Source organism: Lissotriton vulgaris, unplaced genomic scaffold (assembly GCF_964263255.1).
Source record: "Lissotriton vulgaris unplaced genomic scaffold, aLisVul1.2 SCAFFOLD_1728, whole genome shotgun sequence".
In the NCBI taxonomy this organism is placed as follows: domain Eukaryota; kingdom Metazoa; phylum Chordata; class Amphibia; order Caudata; family Salamandridae; genus Lissotriton; species Lissotriton vulgaris.
Genome location: NW_028250869.1, coordinates 164,766 through 191,702, shown reverse-complemented (window position 1 = coordinate 191,702; position 26,937 = coordinate 164,766). Strand labels below are relative to the sequence as shown.

Sequence of the window (26,937 nt, the reverse complement as noted above, 5' to 3'; positions counted from 1 at the left end):
CATGAGAATTACACTGAGGCTGCTGGGCCCCATGGCAGCCTGCATTCTGCTGGTGGATCATGCCAGATGGCATATGCGGCCTCTGCACTGGTACCTGAAGTTCCAGTGGGCACAGCATCAGGGGAATCATTCAGCCTATGTCCAGATTATGGAGGTAACTGTGCACCAACTGGAGTGGTGGCTAACGAACCAAGATTGGGTCAGTGGTAGATCCCTCTGCCTTCCCCAACTAGATCTAACCGTGGGATGGGGCAGTAACCTGGGAGAGGCGAAGATCAGAGGGGTCAGGTCTCTGGCGGAGTCCAGTCTCCATACCAACCTTTTGGAGCTCCGGGCGATCAGACTGGCACTGAAAGCATTCCTTCACTCTCTCAAGGGGAAGTGGTGCAGGTGTTCACCAACAACACCACTGCCATGTGGTACTGCAACATACCGGGCGGGGTCATAGACCCTTTATCGTGAAGTTCTCCGCCTCTGCACATGGCTGGATCATCCGGGCATGACCCTGGTGGTTCAACACCTGGTGGACTTCATGAACGCCAGAGTGGACGAACTCAGCCGTCCGTGCCTAGCCGATCATGAATGGCGCCTCCATCTGGAGGTGGAAGGAGGTCGCTTTGTCGTGGGGAGAGCCTTAGTTGATTCTGTTTGCCTCCGAAGAGAATGTACAACGTCAGCAATATTGCGTGCTGGAGTTTCCAAGGCGGCGCTTTTCGTCGCCTGTGTCTTTCTGCCTGAACCACTTCTGCCCAGAGGGTTTAAGAAGATCAAGCATGACCAGGCTCTAGTCATTCTTGTATCTGGATTGGGCGCAAATAATCTGGCACCACAACCTCCTGAGTGTGGCCCTTGATCCTCCGATCAGACTGCCCCTTCTGGAGGATCTTCTGTCGCAGCAACAAGGAAGGGTTATTCCAGCCAAACCTGCCCAGTCTCCACCTCCTTGCGTGCAGATTGAGCCGCAGCAGTTGACCGCTTTTGACCTTCCACCCGAAGTCTGTGAAGTTATCTTGGCAGCCAAATATCCCTCCGCAAAAATGGTATACACTTGTATATGGAAAAAATGTGTGGCATTGTGCACAGCAAAGGCTGTTGACCCCCTTTCTGCTCTTCTTTCTAAGGTCCTTTTGTACATTCTTTCTTCAGCCCGGTAGGGATCTGCCTTGGGCACTCTTAAAGGATATCGTACGGCTATCTCTGCTTTTCGGGGACAGCCATCACAACTCAACTTTTGCTACACGTTGCTATTATATTGCATGCGTTACAACGCATGCGATGTTACAACGCATAGTAAAAACAACGCATACCATTACATTGTATGCGCTTTTACAAAGCATGCGATGTAATGGCTATCCACGTCGTGAGGAAACTGAGGCTGTTTCCTCACAACGACGTGCACCGCCCCTAGAAGCAGGAACCAGGAGCAAAGACTGCGACGCTGGAGAGGAACCACGAGGAAAGAGAGGCAAGGGTGATTTTGCATGGGGTGGAGGTAGTGGTTTAGGGTAGTGTTGTAGTGTTTTAGGGGTAGTGTAGGGGTGGGAGTAGTGTGGGTAGTGTTGTAGTGGTTTAGGATAGTGTAGGGGTGGGAGTAGTGGGGATAGTGGTTTAGGGTAGTGTAGTGATGTCGTGTTGTAGTGTTTTAGGGTTTGGGGTAGTGTAGTGTATGGCTGGGAGTAGTGTGGGTAGTGTTGTAGCGTTTGTGTGGGAATATGAAAAATGGTCCGTGACCAATTTAACCTGAATTGAATTCAATTATATACAATCCGTGTTGTGTGGAGCACTACAACATCGATATTCAATATCCCAACAAACTCCATCATACATACACTCAATAGTTATTCATGAATACATGTATGGAGGACACACACAGGAAATAGCTCCACAAAATTAATTTTCTTTAAACAGCATTTATTCAGTTTACTCAACACGATAATTCTTTTCAATATAGGTTGCGTGCAGGAACGAAAGAATTGGGGGAGTGGTGGTGAAGGATAGTGAGAGGGTGAGTCACAGGAATAATGATCGATACAATTAGGATAATTTCACATTTACTGGTACTCTAAACCAGAGCGGATAGACCTGTCTAATGTTAAACGTTCATTTACATGTAATCTCTGAATATACAATGTGCAATTAATGCTTCTTGCAAAGGAATGTAGGAGGGGTAAAGGGTACAGGTCTTCAAGGTGGAGGGCGTCGACGTTTCGACTCTGCTGATGCACGGAGGGAAATTGAAGCCTCAGCTGCGAGTTTTCTTCAGGACAGGGTGTGGCAACCTACAAGTGAGAATGCTGATTAGACTGGGCGCTATGTGTGTAGTGAAGATGTAAGGACAAACGGCACAACACTGACCTACTCCTGGTGCCAGGCTTGGCTACACCGGTATGTCCAAACAACCAATCAGATGGTCTGATTCACCATGGGTCCAAAAATCCAAGGTCCGCAGTGCCTTCATACACCAGTTATGTCCACATCCGTAAATGATGTGATGAGGATAGTTTCCTGAGAAATAAATGTAAAAACGTGTCAGCCTCTGCTGTCAATTACTGGAAACAAGTGACAAAAAACATTTACCCAAAAAGTGCAGCTAGGGCCTGTGAGAAGTTGGCCTGATATGATGCTCACTAGTTCTAGTGATCACCTTGTATCAGTCCAAACAACCCTTATGGTGATTGGTTGTAAGTCAACCTTATAGACCAGCTATCCTAATGGTAGCATGGACAAAGCAGTCGTAGGCTAAACTCTTTTGGCATGTGAAGCCAGCTGTTTTACCACATATAACCCCTTGAATACCAAGTGAAAGGACACCACACAGGTTGTTATGAAAATAAACAAGTATTTATTTACTAACATACACCTCTGAACTCTTTATGAGATCAGGGGGCTAAGCACATGACAATCTCTTAGGAAAAATACGTTTAAGTTGCACAAATTACAATGGTGCCCTAGGGGCACGACAAACCATATACTAAGTAAGTGGAATGTGAAAGTCGATAAAAGGAATGGAGCAGTCCAGAGGCTGTAGGATCGTTGGGACCATGCTATACTAACTCTAGGTAGGTAATAGGAGGCCCACGGAACGCGTGTGCAGAGTGTGAACTCACATGCGAGATGCGTAACAGTGTCTATGGACAGTACAATTCAAGAAAAAGGTGAGTACGGATAATCCTGACTAGGTAGAACTAAAACGACTGGAACTGGACACTAGGAGAGTCAAACTACCCTTGAGCACCGAAATGCTCGTGTTACCTCACCCCCGGGCTGCGGGTGCATAGGTGCCAAGTCGTGTCGGGTTCCGGCGTTGAAGTCTATGGAGCCTGGAAGAAAAGATGCTGCAGGCGGTCAGGAGGAAGATGTCTGGTGTGATCCAAGGGTGGATCAGTGAAGAGAAGAACCTGAAAGCAGAGGGGACAATGTTCAAAGTCACTAGCCAGTGACTGGAGTGGAACCAGGAGTGGAACCAGATGTCGTCGTCGCGATCAGGTGAGGGTGGACGCTTGTCTCTGCAGCCACGTGGACCAGGTGGTGTCTTCGACGACCAGGATGGAGTCACAAGCTGTCCCACGCAGGCTCTCGCTGTCGGCGGTGTCGGCTTCGGATTTGGAGTCAACAGGCCTTGGCAAAGGCAACCCACGCGCTGAGTGGAAACGGCGTCTGGAGTGGACTAGGAGGGTCCGGGGTGCTCCTCTTTTGGAAGGGAGCAAGGGCCAGTCTGGAGCAACCAGACCAGCAGTGAAGATTTCGGAGTTCGTCTTCTAGGTCACTAGCCAGCCGGCAAGTGACCAGACAACGCGTCGAGCAGCAAACAGGCAGAAGGGCCCCACGCAGATCTCGTGGATGCTGGAGGGCTGGTCTTCGGTGCAGGAGCTGCTCGGGGTCGGGGCTTCTCAGTCCCCAAAGCACTTGGACGAGGATACCTCTGAAGTCGTGCTGGAGCGAAGTGCTGCTTCTTTCAAGATGGCCGGTCCCACGTGTCTCGTCGCACCCACGGATCTCAGCTGTGCTGCAGATGTAGGTAGAGGTCGGAGAGGTCTGGGAATCCGGGTCTCGTGGGGCTCTGAAGTCTGGATCCTTGCAGGAAGACGACAAAGGGAAGCCGCTGGACGCTGATGGTGCCTGCTTGTGCAGGGTGGACACTCCTTTCCCACAAGGGAGATTTCTTCAGTCTTCTGTGGAGCAGAACGTCGAAGTCCAGAGTTTCTTCTTGTAAAGTTGTTCAGGATAATCCAATTTGGAATGGGACCAGCTCCTACCTTTATCCAGCTAAAGGGGGCTGTACTACGACTAGGTCCCTCCTCTGGGTGGGACCAGGAAGGGGGGTGGTTACACCCCCTATCCTTTGTCCGGTCTTGCGCCAGCTCTGGGGCTGGAGTGCCCCAGGAACTGGTTTAGACCGGTGTATGCACAGGGACACCTTGTGTGCCCCAGGCATGTCTCATTCCATTCAGCCCTGTCCTACCTAATACACAAAATCGTGTCTGGGGTGGTGCTAGCACCTCCCAAGGCAGGAAACCCTTTGTCCAAGCCTCCCTCGCTGGAAGGACTCCCAGCAGCAGAAGGTCAGACTAGTGTCTGTGGTGGCAGCATCCATTTTGTGATGCTGAGGCTTGAGTTAACTTTAACCGGGGTTCACAGTTACATACATGTTGTGTCCCTCTAGAAGGGTGGGATGCTACCCCTGTCGCCAGAATTGGCGAGGGGGTAGTATTCCAATTCGTATGACACCTTACTCGACATGTTTTGATAATGCTATACCAAAGTTGTCAATAACCGCGAGGATTATAATGCACTTAAGAGTATATGGTATAGCGTTATCCTGGAAACAGCTAAAGGACTTGGTTCGGAAAGCTTCAGACAGGCTCAGCTCATGCTAGAGCACCATCTCACATAATTCCACGCACTCTGCCTTCAGGATTGATAAGGCCTGCCATAGGAGTGACTGATAGGAGGATATGTGTCCATTTTAGGGTTAGATATAGGGATACTTTATCTAAAGCAAAGGGTGATTAAACCACCTTGCCCCAGCTGATTGATCAGCCAGTTGTCAGATTTGGATGGCCAGCCAGGGGTGGCATAATACTTGCTGCAGCCCCTGGTAGGCCCTGGGTGCACCTATGCCCTGGGTACCTAAGGTACACTGTACAGTGGCTGATAAGGTGACTCTGCATCCAATTAGATATGTACCTAGAGTACATGGAATCCATTTTACAGAGAGAGCAGTGGGCCTGGGTTCCTGAATAGCAGGGCCCCAGGTCAACTAAGTTGAAAAACCAGCAAAACACCAGGCAAAAAGTTGGGGGTAAACATAGTCAGATATCCACCTTCCTACATGGCCCAACCGGTATATGTATGGGAGGACCCTGCTAGGGCATGGTACCATTGAATGAGGCAAAACCCATAAACTAGATGTCTCTCTCAGACCGAGTAAATGGTGGTACTGCGCATAGTGGGAATAAATTCTGGGCAGTTGCATGCTCGGAAAACCCCGAGAGGTGGTGGTAGGGTACCCAGATGGGAGACTAAATTAATCTCAGAAGAGGGCCTGTGGTTAGGATCAGAGAGGCAAGGGGGCCCAACGATGGCTTGAATGTAAACTTGCATTTGGGAGCCATCACGTACCTTAGATGCCGGAAGCCTCTGGGCAGTCTAAGCTGCTCCTGGCGAGACCGGCAAGGAAAGCGATACCGGCTAGGAAGGCAGATAAAGCTGTGTGCGCGGCGTGCGTAACGTGCACGTTTCACAAGCTCCGTATGGGAAATCGAGCCTCGATACAAGGAGCCGCATCCGGGTCTCACTGTTATGTAAACGTGGCAAGGGCTATGATTGTAGCAGGCAGAATGTGACCTGTATACCGAAATGGCGGCACACAGTGGATGTGCGAGCGTTATTAAATGTCTGCGGGCGGTTATCACAATTGAACAAGGTGAAGCATGGCAGTGTATGTGCAATGGTGCGGACAAGGCCACAATGTGTATGTACAATAAAAACGCTTCAAGTGGCATGGAAAGTATATACAGTACAAATGCTATGTGTTATGTAAACGTGGCAAGGGCTATGGAGAATGTGACCTGTGTACAGAAATGGTAGTGTTTGTGTAGTGTTTCCGGGTTTAGGGTAGTGTTGTAGTGTTTGTATAGTGTAGTGTTTTAGGGTTTAGGGTAGTGTTTTAGTGTTTGTGTAGTGTTTTAGGCTTTAGGGTAGTGTAGTGTTTTAGGGTTTAGGGTAGTGTTGTAGTGTTTGTATTGTTTTAGGGTTTAGGGTAGTGTTGTAGTGTTTGTGTAGTATAGTGTTTTAGGCTGTAGTGTAGTAGTGTACTGTTAGGATTTAGGGTAATGTTGTAGTGTTTGTGTAGTGTTTTAGGCTTTAGGGTAGCGTTGTAGTGTTTGTGTAGTGTTTTAGGGTAGTGTTGTATTGTTTGATTAGTGTTGTAGTGTTTTTGTAGTGTAGTGTTTAGGGTAGTGATGTAGTGTTTGAGTAGTGAAGTGCATTAGGGTTTAGGGTGGTGTTGTAGTGTATGTAGTGTTTTAGGGTTCAGGGTAGTGTTGTAGTGTAGTGTTTTAGGGTAGTGTCGGGGGGTCGTGCAGGGTAGTGTAGTGTTGTTGTAGGGAGAGGACTGGGGGTCAGGGAGGGTTGTGTAGGGGTAGGTTTGTCACCTTGCAAACTTTAAACACAGGTATAGCTTTACAACACATGCCTTTGCGTTGTAATGGCATGCGTGGTAAAGGCATACTCGTGGTAATAGTTTGCAATGTAATGGAATGTCGTCATTAACATCGCGTAGTAATACCCGCGTTGTAATGGCATGTGTGGTATTAGTATGCGATGTAATGACAAACATTACTGCTTTTTTTCAGCTACCAGACCAGCCTTCTTTATTCAAATCTCCTATTAACAGATTCTTTAAGGGCTTTATTCCTCTGTTCTCTCCATCTCCTTTCATAATGCCCCAATGGGACTTCTATCTGGTTCTCACGTTTCAAATGTGTGCTCCCTTTGAGCCTCATCATAACTCTGTCCTCAGGTTGTTGACTCTCAAAACTGCCTTTCTTGTTGCCATCACCTCTGCTCACAGGGTGAGTGAGCTCCATGCTTTATCTTTTAAGCCCCCCTTTTCCATGTGTCTATCAGGAGTGATGCTTCAGATCAAACCTTCAGTCCTTCTTAAGGTAGTCATGCCTTTTTATGTTGGACAATCTATCCCTCTGCCCACCTTCTACCTGCCCCTGCATCTCTCCAAGGAGGAGGAGAGACTCCACTGTCAATGTGCATTGTCTTTTTATCTTGATAGCAAAACCGACTTCCAGGTAGATGAGCAACTACTTGTTGGCTATGTGCCTGCCAACAATGTTTGGGCTGTTCAAAAATGGACCATCTCCTGATGTGTTGTCCTTTGCATCAAAATATGCTATGGCGAAGAAAGACCCTCCTGTGGGATTGCTTGATCATTCCACCAGAGCAAAGGCGGGAACCATGGATTAGCATGTGGAGTCCCAGTCCCTGACATATGTAAGCCAGCAACGTGGCATCTTTACACACATTTACCAGACTCTACTGCCTGGACAGCCAAGTCTGGAGGGGCAGTACTTTGCATGTTCGGTCCTCCAGGACTTTATGGTGTGCTCTTAGTAGTTGGATTTTCAAAATATATTGACAGCTGTTTTTTGAGTTATAAATTATACTGTTTTGAGGAAGACTTTTTACTAAAATTACTTTTGTGCCAGTTGTGCAACTGTCATGTATTACCTATGTAGAGGCAATCCAAATTGACAATGCTTTGTAGGTGTTACCTATGCAACGCGCATGCGCTGCGTGGGAAAGGACCTCTTGAAATCGATCAGCTTTTTTGGGCAATAAACGTGCACGTTGTGCATTGCTTTCAATTGCAACGAGTGCACGTTTGGCGTTTCCCTTGCGGGAGCGAGCAGCAGCGCCATGTGTTAGCAATTATCGTGCTTGCTCCTGCAAGGTAAAAGCTGCGTGTCCCTCCCTGCTCTCGGCTGCACTTCCCCACCCCTCCCACTTGTTATTTCTATTTTTTTCCCCACCTTGGTTTTAAAATGATTCCCTAGCTCTAGCTGCTTTGATTCATCACCAGAGTGGAAGCCTTCCTTCCCTCCGCCGAAACTTCTACATAAAAGTTTAAATGAAATATTTTACCTGCTCTTTCTAACTTCTGCTTCTTGCAAAGCGTATGTATTTTGCAGGTCTGTGCGTTCCCTCGGCAACAATGGAAACAAAAGTACTGCAGATCAAGTGACCACGGAGCAACAGCCAGCACTGAGGCCTATTGTATTACAGGCAGACTAGAATCACGCTAGTTCTTCGCTAACCACTCAGCTGCATTTAGCTGCCGTGCGACGACTGACAGGCTGCGAGCGCACGTCCACCTTCCTACAGTGACTGCCTCGCGTGTTCGCAGGATGCGCATGCGCACTCTATATTTATATGAGCGGCAGGTCCAGAGCGCGGTTGGCGGGGCGTTTTCCTCTTTCGTTATTTTGTTGCAGTTTTATATAGCCCCGAGATCTATCCTAACAAATGTTTAGCAGCTCTTTCCATTAGCACCAGTTACAATCACAATAATATAGTTAGCCGCCACTGAGACTCTAACCTGGCTTTCCAGTTCCAACGTCGCCAGCTCTGACCTTTACTTTGTAGATTAATGTAGCGTGACCTCGACCCGAACGTACCGGAGCACACATAAGCACCAGTCACATAACACAAGGACACTCATTTTTGGCAGGCACGGGAGATTAGGTGATTTGCCAGAAGCACAGATGCTGAGCTGACTCCGAGGTTCAAATCTGGTTCCCCCAGCTCCACAGACGGCAGCTCAGGCCGTGAGACCACTTATTGTGTGTCGTGATCTTGAAACATAACGAGTGGCGCGACCAGGGTAGAACCAATACGAGTGGTGTGGCCTGAAGCAGATACCTCTTATGGTGTACGAACGTTTATTTTCCAGTATAAAAACAATTATAACAAGCATTGGCATAGCCAATAGGTCTCGCCTTTATGCCCTTATAAGTGTTTAGCCCTGCAACAGTTGATTTTGTTGCACCAAGGATATTGTGCTGCATAACAAAATTCTTATAAGGTCCCAAAAGCTAGACCTATTGGCTATGCCAATGCTTGTTTTTTATATTGTTATAAAATTAATAACATTTTCTGAATTTACACTTAGGATTTTTTTATAATTATGTAAGAATGGCTGGCCTTTTGTCAAAATTATCTCCCATGAATTCTTTGCTCCATATGCCTTTTAAATCCCCTTCTTTAAATGCAAACTCAATCTAACTCCTCTTCTAACACTCCTTTTTGAGAGTACAGAATTTGCTTGAATATGAGACTTTATTTCGAGAGTCGTTGTAAACAACCTATATAAAGTCATCCATCTATTACCAAACATGTCCCCTAACAAAAAGACAGACCTTGTTAGATTTGCCTGTGCTTGTTCTTAACTAGCCATGCTGCCAACATACATAGTTGAACTTGCAGTCATGTGAGGAAACATGGAATGACATTCAAAAGAGCATACCTCGTTCTGGATTTTGCCTTTTTAAAAATAAATCAACAAGAAACATTGTTTTCTGTGTATGTTTTTGTAGAAAAATCAGTAAAAAACGAAAATCTTTTAATGTAATTCATAATCCACTTTTGTGTCTTGGAAAAAGAGTGGACTGCCCGGTTCAATGGAACGATTGTAATATGAAAAGGTGAGCCCTTCACCAATATTTCCATAGCTATGGGTGATTTCCACAATTACTTTTAATCTGTAATTATATGTTTATACTTTGTATTGAGTATATTTATTCAAATGTAAGATGTTGGAATTTGCAGTTCCTGTATGGACGTAAACAAATTATTTTTAAGGTGTCAAATCTTTCTCTTTTTTCTGAGAAGCGCATTTTTTTGCCTTCTCAGCTTGTTAGTGGTTTTAACCTACTCTATTTTGAACAAGCATAGGCAAAGCCACAAGGGCTTGCCTTTGATATCCCCATTTGCAGCATTGCTTAATAGTGAAAAAGGTTGTGACGTGACTGGCTGTGTCTTGTGGGCGCATGCACTATTCATGCGGAAAAGGATATGTGGTGTTGGGCCAGAGCTACTGACTATGGAACTAGGGAAACCAGGTTTGAGTCTCTATCGGCTCAACAGCATGTGATTCTTGATCAAATAGAATCATCTCTCTGTGCCCAAACTAACATTTGACCTTGTGTAATATAACTGGTGCTCATGCAAAGCGCTCCAATAAAACTGCAAAAATAAAATGTATGTGATTGCCTACGAAATTACTCGACTGCCTTTTTTTTTTTACTTTTTATTCGCCGATCCGAGCTGAAATGGCATAATAAACAGAAAAAAATCAGCAGCCAGAGTGTTTTTTAAAGCGTGGGTGAGTGTGCAAGCATGGACTGTGGTTGGGAGGGAAACAGGGCATTGGTGGCGAGGAAAAGCAATGTACTTGTTGCAAAGTGGTGTGGAAGAGGAAGAAGACGGGTGCGGGATAATTGGGTGGTACTTATTGTAGGCCGTCATGAAAGAGCGATGCATAAAGGGTGCACTCTGGTGAGTGAGCTACACGGATTGCAGTGGAAGAGAAGTAGATGAGTGAAACAGCAGCAAAACACGTTCTATCTTGGAGGGCTTAATGAACAAGTCCTAGGACCAGCTCTGGTCGGTGATTGTGGCAATCAGAGTAACAAAATGTAGCAGACTGCTAGACCAAACCAGGTATGTCTTATTGCTGCAGCAACCATAAATTTAGGATACACAAAGTGTTTACTTCGTGGGTATTTTGCTGTCATCTAGTGAACTCAACTCTGAGGTTGCCTGGCAAGTGCTCACATTCACTGTAAAACGACCTATTCGAGCCAATCTGTGTTCTACTTCTGTTGTCTGGGATCTCCCAATGGAGCCAAATATAGGAGCTGCAGGCGCTCCATTACATAAATCTCAGACATGCGCACACCCAGCCATGCTCCAGATGGTGCACTCCGCAATCAAGACTGGGCATTCTTTACTCAGACCCCACAACACAATTTTATTGTACAATCATAAAGCCTGCTGGGAACTTCACATGATCCTGAAAGAAGGGCATCGTTTTAGAACTGGACACTGAAGGACAAGAATCAGAGAGTTCGAAAGGAAGAGATGTAGGTAAGAAGAGGCGGTTAGAGGTGAAGTGCGGAAGCACGAAAATTGGGTTCAAAAGAAGTTTGATTTAGGAAGTAAAGAACATGAAGGCGATCGTGGATGTAAATTATAACAAGCATTTGCAAAGTAGGTCTGTCTGGGGTTGGCTGTCAGTGAAATAGGAGATCTGGCTGAAAACCCGTTATTTATATAATACTATAATTTTATAAAGCGGTATTGGCTAATGCCAGACCGAATAATATCAAAGGGACTCCACTAGGGCAGGGCTTAAGAATGGGAAAACAGAGCAACGGATAGGCGGTTTGAAGGGAGACTGACAGGCATGCAAAGATATGAGTTTGCAATGAACCAGGATGAACAAGCCTTGAGAGCTTTCACAAACGCACAGCAAGGATAGTGCTGGCCCATGAGTGATTCGCACGGGCGCAGCCTGCTCTTTTTAGAAGCACATACTCGTGCTTGTGGTGCGCCGTTGCACGCTCCCGCAAGGTGGATGCTGTGACAAGCATGAGTATATGCTTCTAAAAAGAGCAGAACGACTGCTAAAGTTCTCCTATGTGGCGTGTGCGCGAGACCTAAAACAGCCCGCTATGAATAACTATGCTCAAGCATATGGGACTTTATAAGTGTTTAGCCATGCAACAGGTGATGTTGTGGCACCAAGGATATTGTGCTGGATAACTAAACACGTATAGGGTCCCAAAGGCGATCTATTGGCTATGCTTATTTCACTTTGCTGTTGGGGACCCTGCTTTAGGCTGTGAAATTATCACCTCTGTCAATTTCGCATGGGGGTGGCCACTTAACGTAACTTGGTCACTTACACCACTAAAATTAGCTGGCGAAAATGTCATTATTTTCATTGAACATGAATAAGTAACTCTTATTCAAGGAAAGTTTGGGGAGACCTGGCCTGGATAATAGTTCTAGAGAAGTGAGTGATTAGGGCAAAGGGTTATTTAAACCTATTTCATAAATAAATCATGCTAAAAACGTCAGCTTTATTAATATCCTAGTATTTGAAAATGTCAACACTGAATTTGTCACTAAACTTTATTGATCAAGGCATTCAACAGGGACTTTAGTTGTACAGTTAAGATCTGGTTTATATTTTTTCTGTTATCTGATATAGAATACATTTTGAAGTGACATCAAAAGTAAACTTTCATTATTTTTATCTCCATTTGGTAATTTACACCATTCCTGGTCTTGGACTAATGCTGATTGTAATGCTTTACTTGTTGCTTCACAAATTTTGAATTCATGCATTGGTAATTTTCGGGGTAGATAACATATTAATGTGTGCTGTTAATAAACTGTTTATTCAATTCTTTAATTGTTTAAAAATGTTTGGTAGGTTGGAATTGTTGGACGAACTGGCGCTGGAAAATCATCACTTACTTTAGGTCTGTTTCGAATCAACGAAGCAGCTGAAGGAAATATTATCATTGATGGCGTTAACATATCGAAAATAGGTCTTCATGATCTCCGGTTTAAAATCACCATTATCCCACAGGTAAAAAGTCTTTTTTATTATTTCCATTTTGTTGGTTTTGAGGATGTTTTATCTAATATACATGCAGCTGGTTTGGGGTTTGTTGTGTCACATTGCTTAACTTGGTCTGTGTGTAAGCATTATTTGGCATTGCAGTTGCTCTGGCTTTGGCAACGGCTATGCAGAAGTGATCTTTCCAAATGGACCCCCATCCTTTGAAAAAAAAATGTAAGTAGGGGCAAGTCTGTGTGCGATTAGTCCAGAACATTGCCGCACCCACATGTGTAGGATCTGATGTAATGGGCTAAAAGATAACAAACTATCTATGCAACAACCTTAATTATAAACTAAGTACACTTTTACAAATGGGATAAAGTGCAAAAAACAAATGTGAACATTTTTTCTCAAATATTACTCATGTTTTGAAATAGTCCCTTGGGCGGCCTATAGGTGAAAAACTTTACGCACACATCCAAGCTTACAGCTTATATTCACAGTGACTTTGTCTCCATTAGAGCGGCCCCAGGCTGTACCTGAAATGACCCCCCCCCCCCCCCCCCTGTATATTGTATCTGCTCTGCCTCCTTTTTAGTCCTTCCTTTTTTCCATCATTACACAATATCTTTAACATGACATTTTTGGCTATTGTATTTTCAACATTTTCTTTATAAATGTTGAGATTTTAATCTGGAAGACTTTGAGCTTTAGGTCTTGTATAGATAGTAAAAAATATAATATTTTTCCAACTTAACGTATATGCGCTCTGGTGCCTGGGCAGCGCTCACAAAACTAGAAGCTGCTCTTCATGGTTCTGGATGAACACCAAAGCGAATTGCGAGACTGTAACTAAGCTGTTTACTGACCTTCATCCACATGATATGGGAGCACCATTGCTCCCTTCTGTGTATAGGAAATGGGATGATTTCCCAAAACTCTGATCCACTGAAAAGGCAGAGTAAGAAATTCTGTTCAAACTCTGAGCCGTTCTTCAGGGCATTGCAACTTATAATCATAGGAAACCGAATTGTCCCTCACATGCCCGGGATCCCAAAATGTTTATGTAAAAATGCACTTGTCCTGTAAAAATCCAGTTTTTGAAAACAAAATACATCTTTAGTACCCTCTGACAAGACAACATAGGTCAAAATCTGTTCTTTTTCTTTGAAAAAACAAACAATTATACTTCAAAAATGCTACTTGTTATTTAAATGTTACAAGAAAAAGAAGTGACCCTGCTCTTCGGAAGAAGTAATTTCCACCAGTATCCTACCCCGTCATCAGGTTGTTTTTTTCTATCCTGCTGGCAGATTTAGTGAACACTAATCCCAAACTGTCAGACATTTTTCTTGTAAAAAACCTCTCCAGTCTTTGAATTTTCTTTCACTCAACATGTTTTAATGTTTCAATGTATTGTGATTGATTTAAAAAAAATTTTTTTTTTAGAGCATTGCTACTCTGTCAGGTTCGTGTTTTCTCTACCTTTGATTCCTCCAAATAGCAGATCAAATCAAAACATTCAACCCCAGTCTAGAGATCTGTGTTAAATCGATCATGCTTTTGCTCACCATGCAACCCAAGCTTAGACCTGGCCATATGCAAATCAGTCTTGACACTGCATCATGGGAACAGTCCAGCCCAAACTGCCAAGCCAGGTCCTCCGTGGACCGGAAGCAAGCATCCTAGGACCGGTTTTAGGGTTTCACCCCTCTTCAGCCACGATAGCTTGATTCCAGTGGCACAGTGAACCCAGGACCCACGTCTGAGCATACCTGGCGCACTTAGGGCGAGAAAGCAAAAGACACAATTGATGGACTGAATGCAGAACAAATCAAAACATTCACCCCAAGTCAAGAGATCTGGGTTAAATCCATCATTCTTTTGCTCACTATGCCACCCCAGCTTAGAACTGGCCATGTGCAAATCAGTCTTGACCCTGTGCCTCATGGGAACAGCCCGAAACTGGTCCTAGGAGGGAGGACCTGGCCTCGCAGTTCGGGCTGGACTGCTCCCATTGGGCGCAGGGTCAAGACTGATTTGCATATGGCTGGGTCCAAACTGGAATGGCATGGTGAGCAAAAAACGATTTAGGCCCAGATCTCTGTACTGGGGTGAATGTACGATATTGTTCTGCACTCTGTCCATCAATTTTTGTTTTTGCATTAGTCACCCCGAGTGGGACATGTATGCCCAGACGTGGGTCCTGTGCTCTCCGTGCCACTGGAGTCAAGCTATCCTGGCTGATATGGGTTGAAAGCCCGAAACTGGTCCTAGGATGCTTGTTTCCAGTCCACCGAGGACCTGGCCTCGCAGTTTGGGCTGGACTGCTCCCATTGGACGCAGGGTCAAGACTGATTTGCATATGGCTGGGTCTAAACTGGAATGGCATGGTGATCGAAAAACAATGATTTAGGCCCAGATCTCTGTACTGGGGTGAATGTACGACATTGTTCTGCATGCTGTCCATAAATTGATGTTTTTGCTTAAGATATCCCATGTTGCACTTGTAATTCCTTCTAATTCATGCAGCAGACCTTGGATCCAAAACCCCTCTGGAACTGCGCAGTCAGCAACTGCAGCAGTTTGGAGCCATATATGGATACATGCCCGTATGATTTAAACTGTATCAGAATGACTTAGAAATAGATGAAGGTCAGAATACAAGAACACTGTAGTAACATCCAATGTAAGAGAATGACAACAAAGATGACCACACATTGCCTCACAGTGGGGCACCAGCAGGCAGCTATACGCTGCACAGAGCGAGAGAGAACCCCACACATTTAAAAACACCAATCTATAATGCTCATTTCTTGAAAGAACAGAGATGGATTTTCAAGGTAAGAATTTGTGAGAGGAGGGTTAAATGATCAGATCTCCTGGATGTCCCTGACTGTGAAAACTAGGTCGTGACCCTGACCGGAGGTCTTTTGCCTACAATAAGGGTTAATCCCGATCTTGAAATTAGGTCATTAGATGAAACAAATGGTGATCGGAAGCTTCCAATAAGGGACAGCCCCATTTCTTATATATAAGATTTGACAAGCACTATATGAAGGTATGTCTATATTTCATTTGAGGAACAACACACTGTAAGCTTGTTATCTCATTTAGAATAAGACTCCCTTTTATTTTCTTGCAATCCATAATAGACTACTTGATCGATTTTTGCCATCCTCAAGTCTTCACTGTCAAAAGGATATAGTAAAATGCCCCTCTCAATTGATAATTCGTAGCTCTATATCTTGTCTATTAATATCTACGCAGTGAACACTAAACCATTAGTTACATAACGACATCTCTTTAGTTTGACAGGGAATTACCCTGTCATTAAATATATGCAGAAATGAGGTCCTTTTTTTCACATTACAGTTCCCAGCATCCTTCACCTCCTGCCAGGTCATGAAAAGCATTTCCAGGCAAGTTATCCCTAGACTATGCCATCCCAGTGATAACAAGCATTTACAATGCAATGGTTTCGCCTTTGGAAAAGTTTGAGCTATTGGCATTGTCAATGACAAAATGTGTATTTATGTGTTGGTTTTGAAAACCGATAAATAAATGGCATTGTCATTTACGTTGCCATTAGCTTAATCTCTCGCAAATGTGAGACCTATGTACCCTACGGACGAGCTCAGCAGACAGCAATTACTACCACACACACACACCCAGAGCCAGCCACACACACACCCCCAGAGCCAGCCACACACACACCCCCAGAGCAGCCACACACACACCCCCAGAGCCAGCCACACACACACCCCCAGAGCCAGCCACACACACACCCCCAGAGCCAGCCACACACACACCCCCAGAGCCAGCCACACACACAAACACACAGAGCCACACACACACACCCAGAGCCACACACACCCAGAGCCACGCACACACACACCAACTGAAGCCTGTTAAAACTTGGCTTGCAATTTTTAGGATTTTCTGAGGTTGTCACCTAACGGATAGAGCAGTCAACATCGAAGCTAGGGAACCGGTGGGGCCTAATTACAACTTTGGCAGTCTTGTAGCGGGGCCATCATGCTGCTGCCCCGCTCCAAGAACACTAAATCCGTACATTGGTGATTAGATTGTTAAATTTTTAGTCTCTGGCAAGTGGTTCTTTGGTGGTCCTTTGGTGGTCCCATGGCGCTGCCTATGAAAGACACCTCAATGGGAGCGTCAAAGGAAGTTCCTGAACGGCATGGAACGTTGCAGTTGATGCAGTGCATGCACCCTATGGCCCTCAGATAACAGAGGGCCCTGTTAAGCCCCCTTTGTTTCCTCTTCACCAGTTTTCATAGCAAGCTCACCACCGTGGCAGAGAGGAAACTCATAATCTGCTTGGTGGTGCCGCTGTGGCAGTGGCACCGCCAAGCATATTACGGCCTCAAGACCACTGCAACACCCCCAGGGATCTCTGATCCCTGGCGGTGTTGCTGCAGTCCCATGGCAGTCCAACTGCCCAACTTGTAATAGGGCTGTCTGACCGCCCATGCACTGGTGCCCCCACCGCCACTGTGGCTACGGCGGTGTTGAACCGCCAAAGTCATAATTAGACCCTTAATCTCATTGTGCTTGACAAAATGCCTTAAACACATTCGTTCGGATTCACAAAGGTACTTATGAGTATGTGAAGTAAGTCTTAAATGCCTTTGTGAATTGTACTCAAAACATCTACAATGGGAATATTGAAGGAATATTTATATACGAGTAAAACAAATACAAAGGTGTGTATCCTTTTTAAACTTGTATTGGTAGGGTGTTGAGCAATCCTAGGCCAATTCACGAAGGCAGTTTTGAACTGGTAGTACTTGAAGTAGTACATCTGTAGAACTGCTATAATTGCTCATACATGCATTTGTGAATGAGCCTTGTGGTCAATATGGCAGTTTTCTGTGCATATGACACCTGCAGGATCTCCCTACATACTGAATCTCTCAGTGCACATGCCAACTTTATGGTCTCTATATACAGTAAATGTTTTTGATTGCTACTCTAAGGCCAATACCTCTGCATGATCTCTTTATGTACAGTTCTTTCTAACGCCTCTTCCTCACACAAAGGAAGTCTCTAGTCTTATTCTGGAGGCACTATGTAAGATGAGCAAACAGGAGTGTTGCAAGCATTTCACATATCTTGTTTCTCCTTTAATTGGAATCATTCAGTGTAGAATTCCCTTATCTGCAGGAATGGCTTTCTAGGGTAAGGAAAGGGAGAACTAGGGGGCAGCTGAGTGGGTTGGGGATGTCATGTTTGTTCCCTGTCTGAGCCACTAAAGTGGTCTTCCAATGTATCTATCTTATATGTCCGTATACTATTCAGAGATTGGAGTACTCACTTGTTTAAAAAGTAATAGATCTCTTAGTTTTGATCTAAATATTAATTTTCATGGTGGGGGGCAGAGCTAGCTGCTGAGAGAGATGGCCGCGTTTTAAGCAAGCTCCTCTCGAACGCCCTAAAAATCCTCTCATAATCCTGCAATTACACAGATGATCGCAGAAAACTTGCTGCTTGAAAGCTGAGGACGGGTACATGCATCCGAAAACACCGACTGTAAACACATAAGACGACTTGCAAACGTGGAACGAAAGCCTGCGCAGCGGTGGCCTACCTGCTGAAAGTGAAACTGAAGCCATGGGTTGTGCTTTGGACTTCAGGTGCGACGCCTGGCACGCACAGCAGTGCCCTGGATGCAGAGTATCGATGATGGACCATATTTGAAATGAAGGTGAGCCCATATGCCTCGTTGACGGCATGCCTGAATAGCGGTGGCCGGGAGAAATACTGAGTAGCACCCTGCGCTGCGCCGGAGGAACTAACATAAGAACGTGCACGGCGGCGGTAGGGCGGGTTTGGCCCCCATGCATGTCTGGTCGCGAGAAGCCGTTGTGGATCATTAATCACTAGGCGGCACCCCGGAGCGAGCGGCAAAGCTTGTGGGAGAGCGGGCGCTTTCATCAAAGCAGCCGGGAGGACTGAAGTGGATCATGCGATAAAACAAGCACTCACCAAGGACGACTTCTTCCGGCGGCATGACCAACCCCCCCCCCCCCCCCCCCCCCCCCCCCCAAAACACGCCTACAACCGCATGACGTAGCGAAAAGCCTAAAAATCGCCGAAACGCCCACGAATCTGCTGACGAGCAGATCTCTCTTCCAATGGCTAGCCTCCATTTATGGAGCTAGCCAATGGAAAGAGAGGGCGGAACAAAGCCACACAGTGTAAGTCATTAGATTTCGCCTGCGCGAAAGGCTGCTTGCGCAGCTTTCGACAGGCGAAACCTATAAACGTGCCTGTCTTTGCACAGCCCTCAAGCGCTGGAACAGATGGTGAGTATACTGATGAAGGGTCCACCACCCTCTGTCTGCCGTTACAAATCCGTTCTCTTCGGGGGCAGTTCACTCCAACAGGGTGTAGACCCTTAGTACACCACTCTGTTTCTATTCAAGACAGTGTAGGTGTATTTTTGCCATTTTAATAATCACGCTTGGTTGCTTCCATTCTTGTATGTCTTCAGTTATTCTTAGCAAAACAGTTATTTCCATGTCCAATAAAGCTGGAGAACAGCGAACACGTGTTTCTCCCCTTAGGGCTGACAAGCCTCGGAAGAGTGGATGACATAAGTGAGGAACACTGAGCCGCTCTACACAATCCCATGAGAAACGTAGGTTTGCCTAGACCTGGGCCTCATCAAGAGGGAGAAATCTTTTCAGTGGGGTCCCAGGTTCTATCACAGTAAGCACTGTAGGGTTGCAGCCGATGCTTCAGAGATGGGTAGGAGCGCTGTGATTAAGATTGCCACCTGGTTGGTGGGTGAGGGCTCTCGTCCTTGATAGATAACTTCTTAATCAGTTAGTAACTGTCAGAAAGGGGGTCTCTAGTTGGTATAGGTACGCACCTTGTCCAAGTAGGGACCCTTCCTTCCTTCTAGTCAGGATAAGGGAGTTACACACTTTGGATATTCCCTGCTAAGCCGTGGTCACACGGTCCGTTCATTATTTCACTCGCACAACCGGGCCTGCGTCTGGGCGGTGATCTCGGAATTCAGAGATCGGTGCACTGGACTCGGCGTGAGGCGGATTTTGCAGCTGCGGACCGGTGCTGCATCAATTCTGTGGCCGCATGGCAGCTGTGCGAGGACATACTTCAAGCACAGTAGTGCTGTGTCAGAAAATCAGGCCTGGAAGGGCGATGCATCGGCTTTCTTTATTTCTTCAAGCTTTTTTCAGCTCCCAGCCAAAGAAACGACCTCCATAGACTCCGATTTGGAACAGGCTCCTCCTGCCAGGTAAAAACTCCCAGCAGTGGAGGGAAGTCTTTGTGTCCCTGAGACTTCAGAGCAAGAGGCATGCACACACAAGTCCTTTGAGATTCTTCACAAGCAGGTTCTCTTCTCCCATGTCCAGCTTTACTACAGGAGGTGGAGACCGCATTGTGCAGAGCAGACATAGCCTATTCGGGTGCTAGTGAAAACTCCTCCCACCACTGTAAATTCAGAAAGGTCTATCCAACCTGGCTATCAGTCATCCAGGAAAGGCAGTTCATACCTCAACCACCATTGTTGGTGTCTAGAGTGAATGCACATCCCCAGCTCCAAAGCCAGACTGTGAATAGACATGCAGGCAGAGGCACACAGGATGGTTAAACAAGAAAATACCCACCTTCTACATGTGGCATTATCAATAAACCAATTTAAAATCCACCTTCACTAAAAGATGTGTTCTTAAATTCTGAGCTCAGAGAGCCTGAAATCAATTTCTCTATCTTGTACCACTGGAAAGTTACACTTGTAAGACATGTAAAACAGATCAGCACATGTCATACCTTTCATATACACTGCACCCTGCCCATCGGGGTACCTTGGGTCTACCTGAGGGATGCCTTACATGTAAGAAAAGTGAAGGTTAGTGCCTGGCAAGTGGGTGCACTGGCCAGGAAGACACGGCAGTTTAAAAACTGCATGCACAGACACTACAGTGGAAGGTCTGAGACACATTCGAAAGTCTACTTGTGTGGGTAGCACAATCAATGCTGCAGGCCCACCAGTGGTATTTGATTTACAGGCCCCAGGCACACACAGTGAACTTTATTAGGGGCTTACCAGTAAATCAAATATGCCAATCCTTGGTAACCAATCAAAATTACTATTTACACAGGGCGCACTTGCACTTTGACACTGATCAACATTGGCAAAGTACCCAAAGCATTTCAAAACGAAATGAATCACACAGTCCAAAATGCAGGAGGCAGAGGCAAAAAGTCGGGGGAATCCATGGCAAGGATGCCAAGTCTAACAGTAACACATAGTAATTGAGTTTCACTTTGAGTCACTTTGAGTCTTGTGCATCTCCATGTGATCGTTTGTATTTGTACTTTTTCCCCAATCACTATTGCCAAAAGTAAACCTCCGAGACTCCGCCCCAGGATAGTGGCCAGAGTGGGTTGACTCTTGGTTCATGTAGCCCTCCCTCGGCCTTAAGGCAAACTGCTGGTGATTTTGACCAAGGCAATGACATGCAGGGCTCGCTAAAGGTGTGGAGTCTCTCTGAGGGTCTGATTCGTGAGGCACAGGGGTGCAGCGGGACTTGCAATGGACTCTGGGGCTGCTGGCAGATCCGCGTTCCTGTCTCGGAGGCAGCTTAAAATGGCAGGAAGGCCCATGGTGAAGACAAAGTCCAGCAGTGAAAACCATTTTGAGTTCCTCTGGGGTCATCTGGTGCCATATTCTAGCATAAGGAGCCACAGTTCTTTTTTTTTTTTAATACTTTTTATTGCTTTTTCATTATACAGCACAGCATATACCAATTACTTATTATTGCAAAGAGATAGATAGTCCCAATACATTTTACAAAACACAATACATTGGAAATATTTTGTCAAATGGTGAAATCTAATAATTGAAGCCTTCAAGAATGGAAGGATATAAACCTAAAATAAAATAAGTGAAACAAAAGCAATTGAAAAGTAAATGAAGGACTCACATGTGAGCCAGTTATATCATGACTCAAATTCTTCATCTAAACAAAAAAAAAATATCCAGGGTTCATTATAAACCAGCGATTCCTTCCAGCTATACATAGGATCCCATATCAGTCTACCTCGGATTTTCCCTCTTTTGACCTTCCTTTCGTATATTCCCCTTTGCAGATTAAATATCGAAAAAAGCCGAGCTAACCATAACTGAAATGTTGGTGCAGCTTGATCTAGCCAGACTGAGGCAACAGTTATTTGTAAGACAGCCATAGCAAGAAAGAGAAAATAATCCAACAATGATTGCCCATGACTGTTATCCATCCCAAGAAGCATTAAGGCTGGGCTTAAGTTAGCTTTAAAACCCAGCGTGGATTTAAAAAATACCGTAATAGCTGATTTAATCCTATCAAGGCGTGGGCAAGTAGAAAACATGTGAGCTAGATCCGGATTAAGCGAGTTACACCATGGACATGTAATACCCTCTTCCCCCCTCCCCATTGTAAGATCTTAGCCGGTGTGTAGTGTAAAGAAAATACTGTTTTATAGTGCTGGGCCTGAAGCCCAGCAGAACTTAGGACTGTCCGTGCAAACTCTAATGACTGAGTAAAGTTGTCCGAATCGATGCCTAACCTGTCTTCCCATTTCTTACCGTGTTTTACAAGATCATCCAATTTTGTTAGCTAATTCATTATAGATTCTTTTAATGGTGCAACCCTCACTACTTCTTATTGTTTCGATAGTTTCAACCTTAGCGAATCCATTAAAACCACCAGCCTTTTCACTAAGGAAGCTTCTGAGTTGGATATATTTAAAAAAAATCCTTGTATTAATTCCCAACTTATCCTGAATGTCCTTGAGTTGATAACCATCTAAACCCCTTAAATCCCCAACTTTCATTAGGCCCGCACTGCCCGCACCGCCATAATTTGATCCGAAAAAATTTGTGGGAGCGTAGGGTTGCCAAACAATTGTGTGTAAAAGTTCATTCTCCCTAAGCCCGACTTTTTCTTTAGGGCGGCCCAGATTTTAAAAGCTGATTGCAAAGTTTTGAATGTTGTTCTCTTAAAGTAGCTGGGCTCGCTGAATTTCAAAAAGCAGTTTACTGCATCTTCCCCCACCAATAACCTATATACATCCGGTATCTTATCGACATCGGTGGGTTCTTTAAGTCCCCCCGCCAATCATCCCGCACATGTACTGAAGTGCCGCCACCCAATAATAGAGCTTGAAATCCAGTACTGCCCAACCACCTCTTTAAAGGGTAAATTCATATCGAAGAACCCTTCTTGTTTTGCCATGCGCCCTTATAAATTGATTAATCATATTATCCAATGTGGTTAATCATTTTTTCTCAAATTCCAGGGGGATTGCCCTAAACAGATATAAGATTTTAGGGGAAAAAATCATTTTGATCACGTTGTATCGGCCAACCAATGACAGATGCAAGTTGTGAAACTTGGCAAGATCTGTGTTGGTCTTCCGTATTATCGGATCAATATTTACTGCCACTAATTTATCCAGATCTGAAGTTCTAGTAATCCCAAGATAAACTGCTGAGTCTATCGTTTGTGGATCAGAACGGACAATTTCCCCATTCACTACAATTTGAGTCTTATGTTTGTTTAGGGCATATGCCGAGATCTCTCCAAAATCTAAGGCTAAATCCTCGACTGCCTTTATTGCTTCTAAGGGATTAGGGGTTACCAGGGCAGCGTCATCCACGTATGCGAGAACTTTAGTAGGTATCTCATGGTATATAATAGGCTTGATTTCCCGGCTGAATTCGAATTGCCCTAATAGGGGTCTATATAAATTGTAAATAAAAGGGGTGAGCAGGGGCACCCCTGTGCCCCTTTTTATCCCAAAAGGTGCAGTATATTTCCTGTTGATTCTGAGGCGTGCTGTTGGTGCTTTATATAAGTTGCATATGGCCTTGATAAACCCCTGTCCTAGACCGAACCATCTCATTGCATCCCATAAGTAGTCCCGGGAGACCCTATCTAAAAGCAACATAGCCATATGGTCCCCTGAGACATCTGCTGCGTCGAATAAGGTTATTACCCGTCGGATATGTAGGGTAGTCACTCTCCCCGGAATAAACCCATGTTGACATGGATATATTACCTTCCCAATAATCAGATTTAGCCTAGTAGCGAGAGCTTTAGATAATATCTTTATCGCTGTTTATTGAAGTAATTGGCCGATATGACCCGGGTTCCTGGGGTGATTTCCCCTTTTTTTAAATTATTATAATATCAGCCCCTGATCAAGAGTCAGGGGTTGAACCCACAATTTGTGCCAAGCATAATATTTTGACCAGATCGGGTCCTACTTCCTCCCAAAAAGTTTTGTAAAACTCCAGGGGGATCTGGTCAGGTCTGGCAGCCTTCCCAGAAGGGAGATTCTTTAAGGCACAAAAGATCTCATCTTGCGTTAGGACTGCCTTGAGTTTCATGCTGTCCTCACTTTTAATGCTCAGCAGTGATATATTATTGAGATAGCCCTGTATAAACTCGGCTGTATTGGGGGTTCTGCGTCCTATAGGCATTGGTAGAATTGCTGCATCGAGGACACCAGACACTCTGCACCCTTCACAGGATTCCAGGTCCCAGGAGCCTCGCTGGGTTTGCCGCACCTGAGCCTCAATAATCTGCCTTTGCCTGCTACTTAACAGCTCGCGGCAACCGCTTCGCGGGCGCGCCCTGGGCAAAGCCGGGCCCGTTATAGACCGGAAGAGGTCGGAGAGCACCCCCCCCCCCCAAAGTACAGCGGTTCTCCAGGTTAGTTACTATCTACTTATTGCTGCCTCCTAGAGGACATTCATTTTTTTTTTTTTTGCTGCTATCGTGCCCTGCTTAAAATGAACACTTGTGAGGGAAAAGGTAGATCTGCACTACCTTGCAGAAGCGTGGTAGGGACTCTGGATCAATTTTTAATCAGAGCCAGCTCGGTCCTAGCCCACAAGATTGCATTGACCGAGCGACGCCTTTCTCTAGATCCATTGCAAACCAAACGTTCATCACTGGGTGGTTTGACGTCTGCACGTACACCTGAATGCTGTTTGGCCGCAGATATTGAATCCCATGACCTGGCACGAGGTGTTAGCCAGTCTCCGCATGTACCTTTGGACATTTCAACAATAATGGAGGTTCCAACCAGTCCTCTGCCCGCGGAACTGGGCCAAGAGGGTGCACCCTGGGGTATACCTCCACGCATTACCACAAGGTTGGTGCCCAAACCCAAAACTCAAACTATGGAATTAACTCTGGAGCCATCAACAAAGAGGAAGAGGGGAGGGGGCCCCCAAAGGCAGAAAAATGCAAAAGACTAATAGGAATGGTGGGATCGCATCTCCATTGACAACAGTGCCTCAGCCCGCTACTTCTACCTCTGTTGCTTCAAATCCAAATTCACTGGGTGTTCCCCTGCCTGAAGCTTACGAGGCCTTACTGGTCAAAATGGGGGCTCTTATTTCGGCATCCCTATCACCAATCCTCGATAGACTGACACTGATCGAAGAAAGACTAACAAACTTTGAATTGCATGTTGTCTAATCTCTGTTCTATTGAGGACTCTCTGGAAAAAATTAATCAGCCCTCTGAAACTTTAACAAATGTCCTGTGCAACCCTGCAATCCTTACATCCCCACCCGCCATTCCTTCATTATCGAATCCAATGCCTTTAACCATCCAGCAGGAATGATGGGGTGGGCACAGATTCTGACGTTGATTTACTATCTTTGGGAGGCTATGTGGGTGAGATAGGGAACACGTCTAGTGAGTTTGCTCAGCTCATTCCGAGCACCCAAAGGGGGGAGGGTAGTAGATCTTGGAGTAGAACAGTAAGTAATCTCACACAAAATCAATCTAACCATAGGATAGGTGATCAATCTAACTCTGTCCACGGGCCTCCTGGCCGTGACTCCTCAGTCGTGCAAAAAAATTTGGGCCGCCGCATAGATGCAATTGGTCCTAGAGTTTTACATCTCCCAACGGCTGCCACTCCTCTGGTGGTCGTCTTAAGGAATGTACCGACCTTACTGGGCAGATGGAATCCACTGATCAGTTAATGGCTAAAACAGTGCACTGGCTCACTGAACAATTGAAAGTAGTCTGGGTATGGGGCTGGGATATTTGTAACCAAATGATTATGGCAAGACGTGCATCGTGGGTTGGACACTCCACGAAGGACGGGTGGGGTGATTGTGTAGTTGCCAACTTAAACAACAAGTATGTTGATAGGCTCCTACTGGAGCACCTAGGGAGTAGAAATCAAAGGCATCACACAGGGAAAATCACCCTGTTGCCCTTGGGGTTTTCTACAGTCCCTGTTACTTTTCCCCGCCAGGGGGAAGGGCCGATCCGCACTTTATAGACCTACAGGTAGACCCTTTGACCTGAACCTAGCTAATAGATTTGCTACCTTGTCCGGTCTAGATGCCTGCGATTGACTGCCACCTGTAGTTTTAGATAGAGGATTCTATTACCCAAGCTGCTGCTTCCCCTGTGATTGATTCAAGCCCTCAGTTAGTTATAACTAGTGGGTCCGAGTATACGGAGGTCCTGATACCGATAGATCAGGGAGAAGGTATCGCTCCTAATACTCTAAGTATATTATCATGGAACATTGCTGGTTTATTATCGAAGACTATCGCTTGTATTGCTTTGCCCACTTGCGTAATCTGAACTTACGCACACCCCTTACTCACAGAGCAACTCCAACACTCCACTGGAGGTAAAAATGAGCTTAATTAATATTGCAGGCAAAGACAATAAGTCACTGCAACTAAGAAAGTCTTAGGCACTGAGTGAAAGGCAATAAACAATGAATACACCACACTATATACATAAATATGAAACTGTGCATACAGGTATATAAACAATTAATGTACAAAGCACCTCACCAGATTCATTTGCAGCACCGGAGACTTCAACATCCCTAGGCCAAGAACTGAACACCAGGTCGGGAACCCGCAGACCGGCAGCTCAGGGAGTAATCTCTTCGGGCACCAAAGTTGTCCCGCGAGTGCGTCCACTCCAAGACTGAGTTCCTGAGCTCCACCCCACAGACCCCGCTTTTTATAGCTTAAATCAACCTGTTCGAGAAGCCTCTAGCAGGCGCTCTCGCCCATCTATTCACAAGTGCTGGCCCCCATCTCTGCATCAGACAGACCTGGCCAGATTCTGTTTAGGCGGTGTCGAGGCAAAAGACATTCCTTTCCCACTCTCCGGCCTTGGAGACTGGCACGGCCATCCTCCCTCTGTCCTAGCGATAAGTATGGAATGCATGAAAACACTCTGAAGGTACAACATAAC

At 45.5% G+C, this 26,937-nt stretch overlaps 1 protein-coding gene across 1 annotated transcript in view; it reads left to right on the top strand.

Moving 5' to 3' along the window:
- Positions 1 to 26,937, top strand: part of LOC147663098 (multidrug resistance-associated protein 1-like) — a gene marked incomplete at its 5' end in the record, with an annotated part of 456,488 nt that overhangs the window by 341,987 nt on the left and 87,564 nt on the right. Inside the window, one exon of the mRNA XM_086950682.1 lies at positions 12,518 to 12,676. Within this exon, the coding sequence (XP_086806808.1) occupies positions 12,518 to 12,676 (159 nt within the window). The remainder of the gene's footprint in view (positions 1 to 12,517; positions 12,677 to 26,937) is intronic.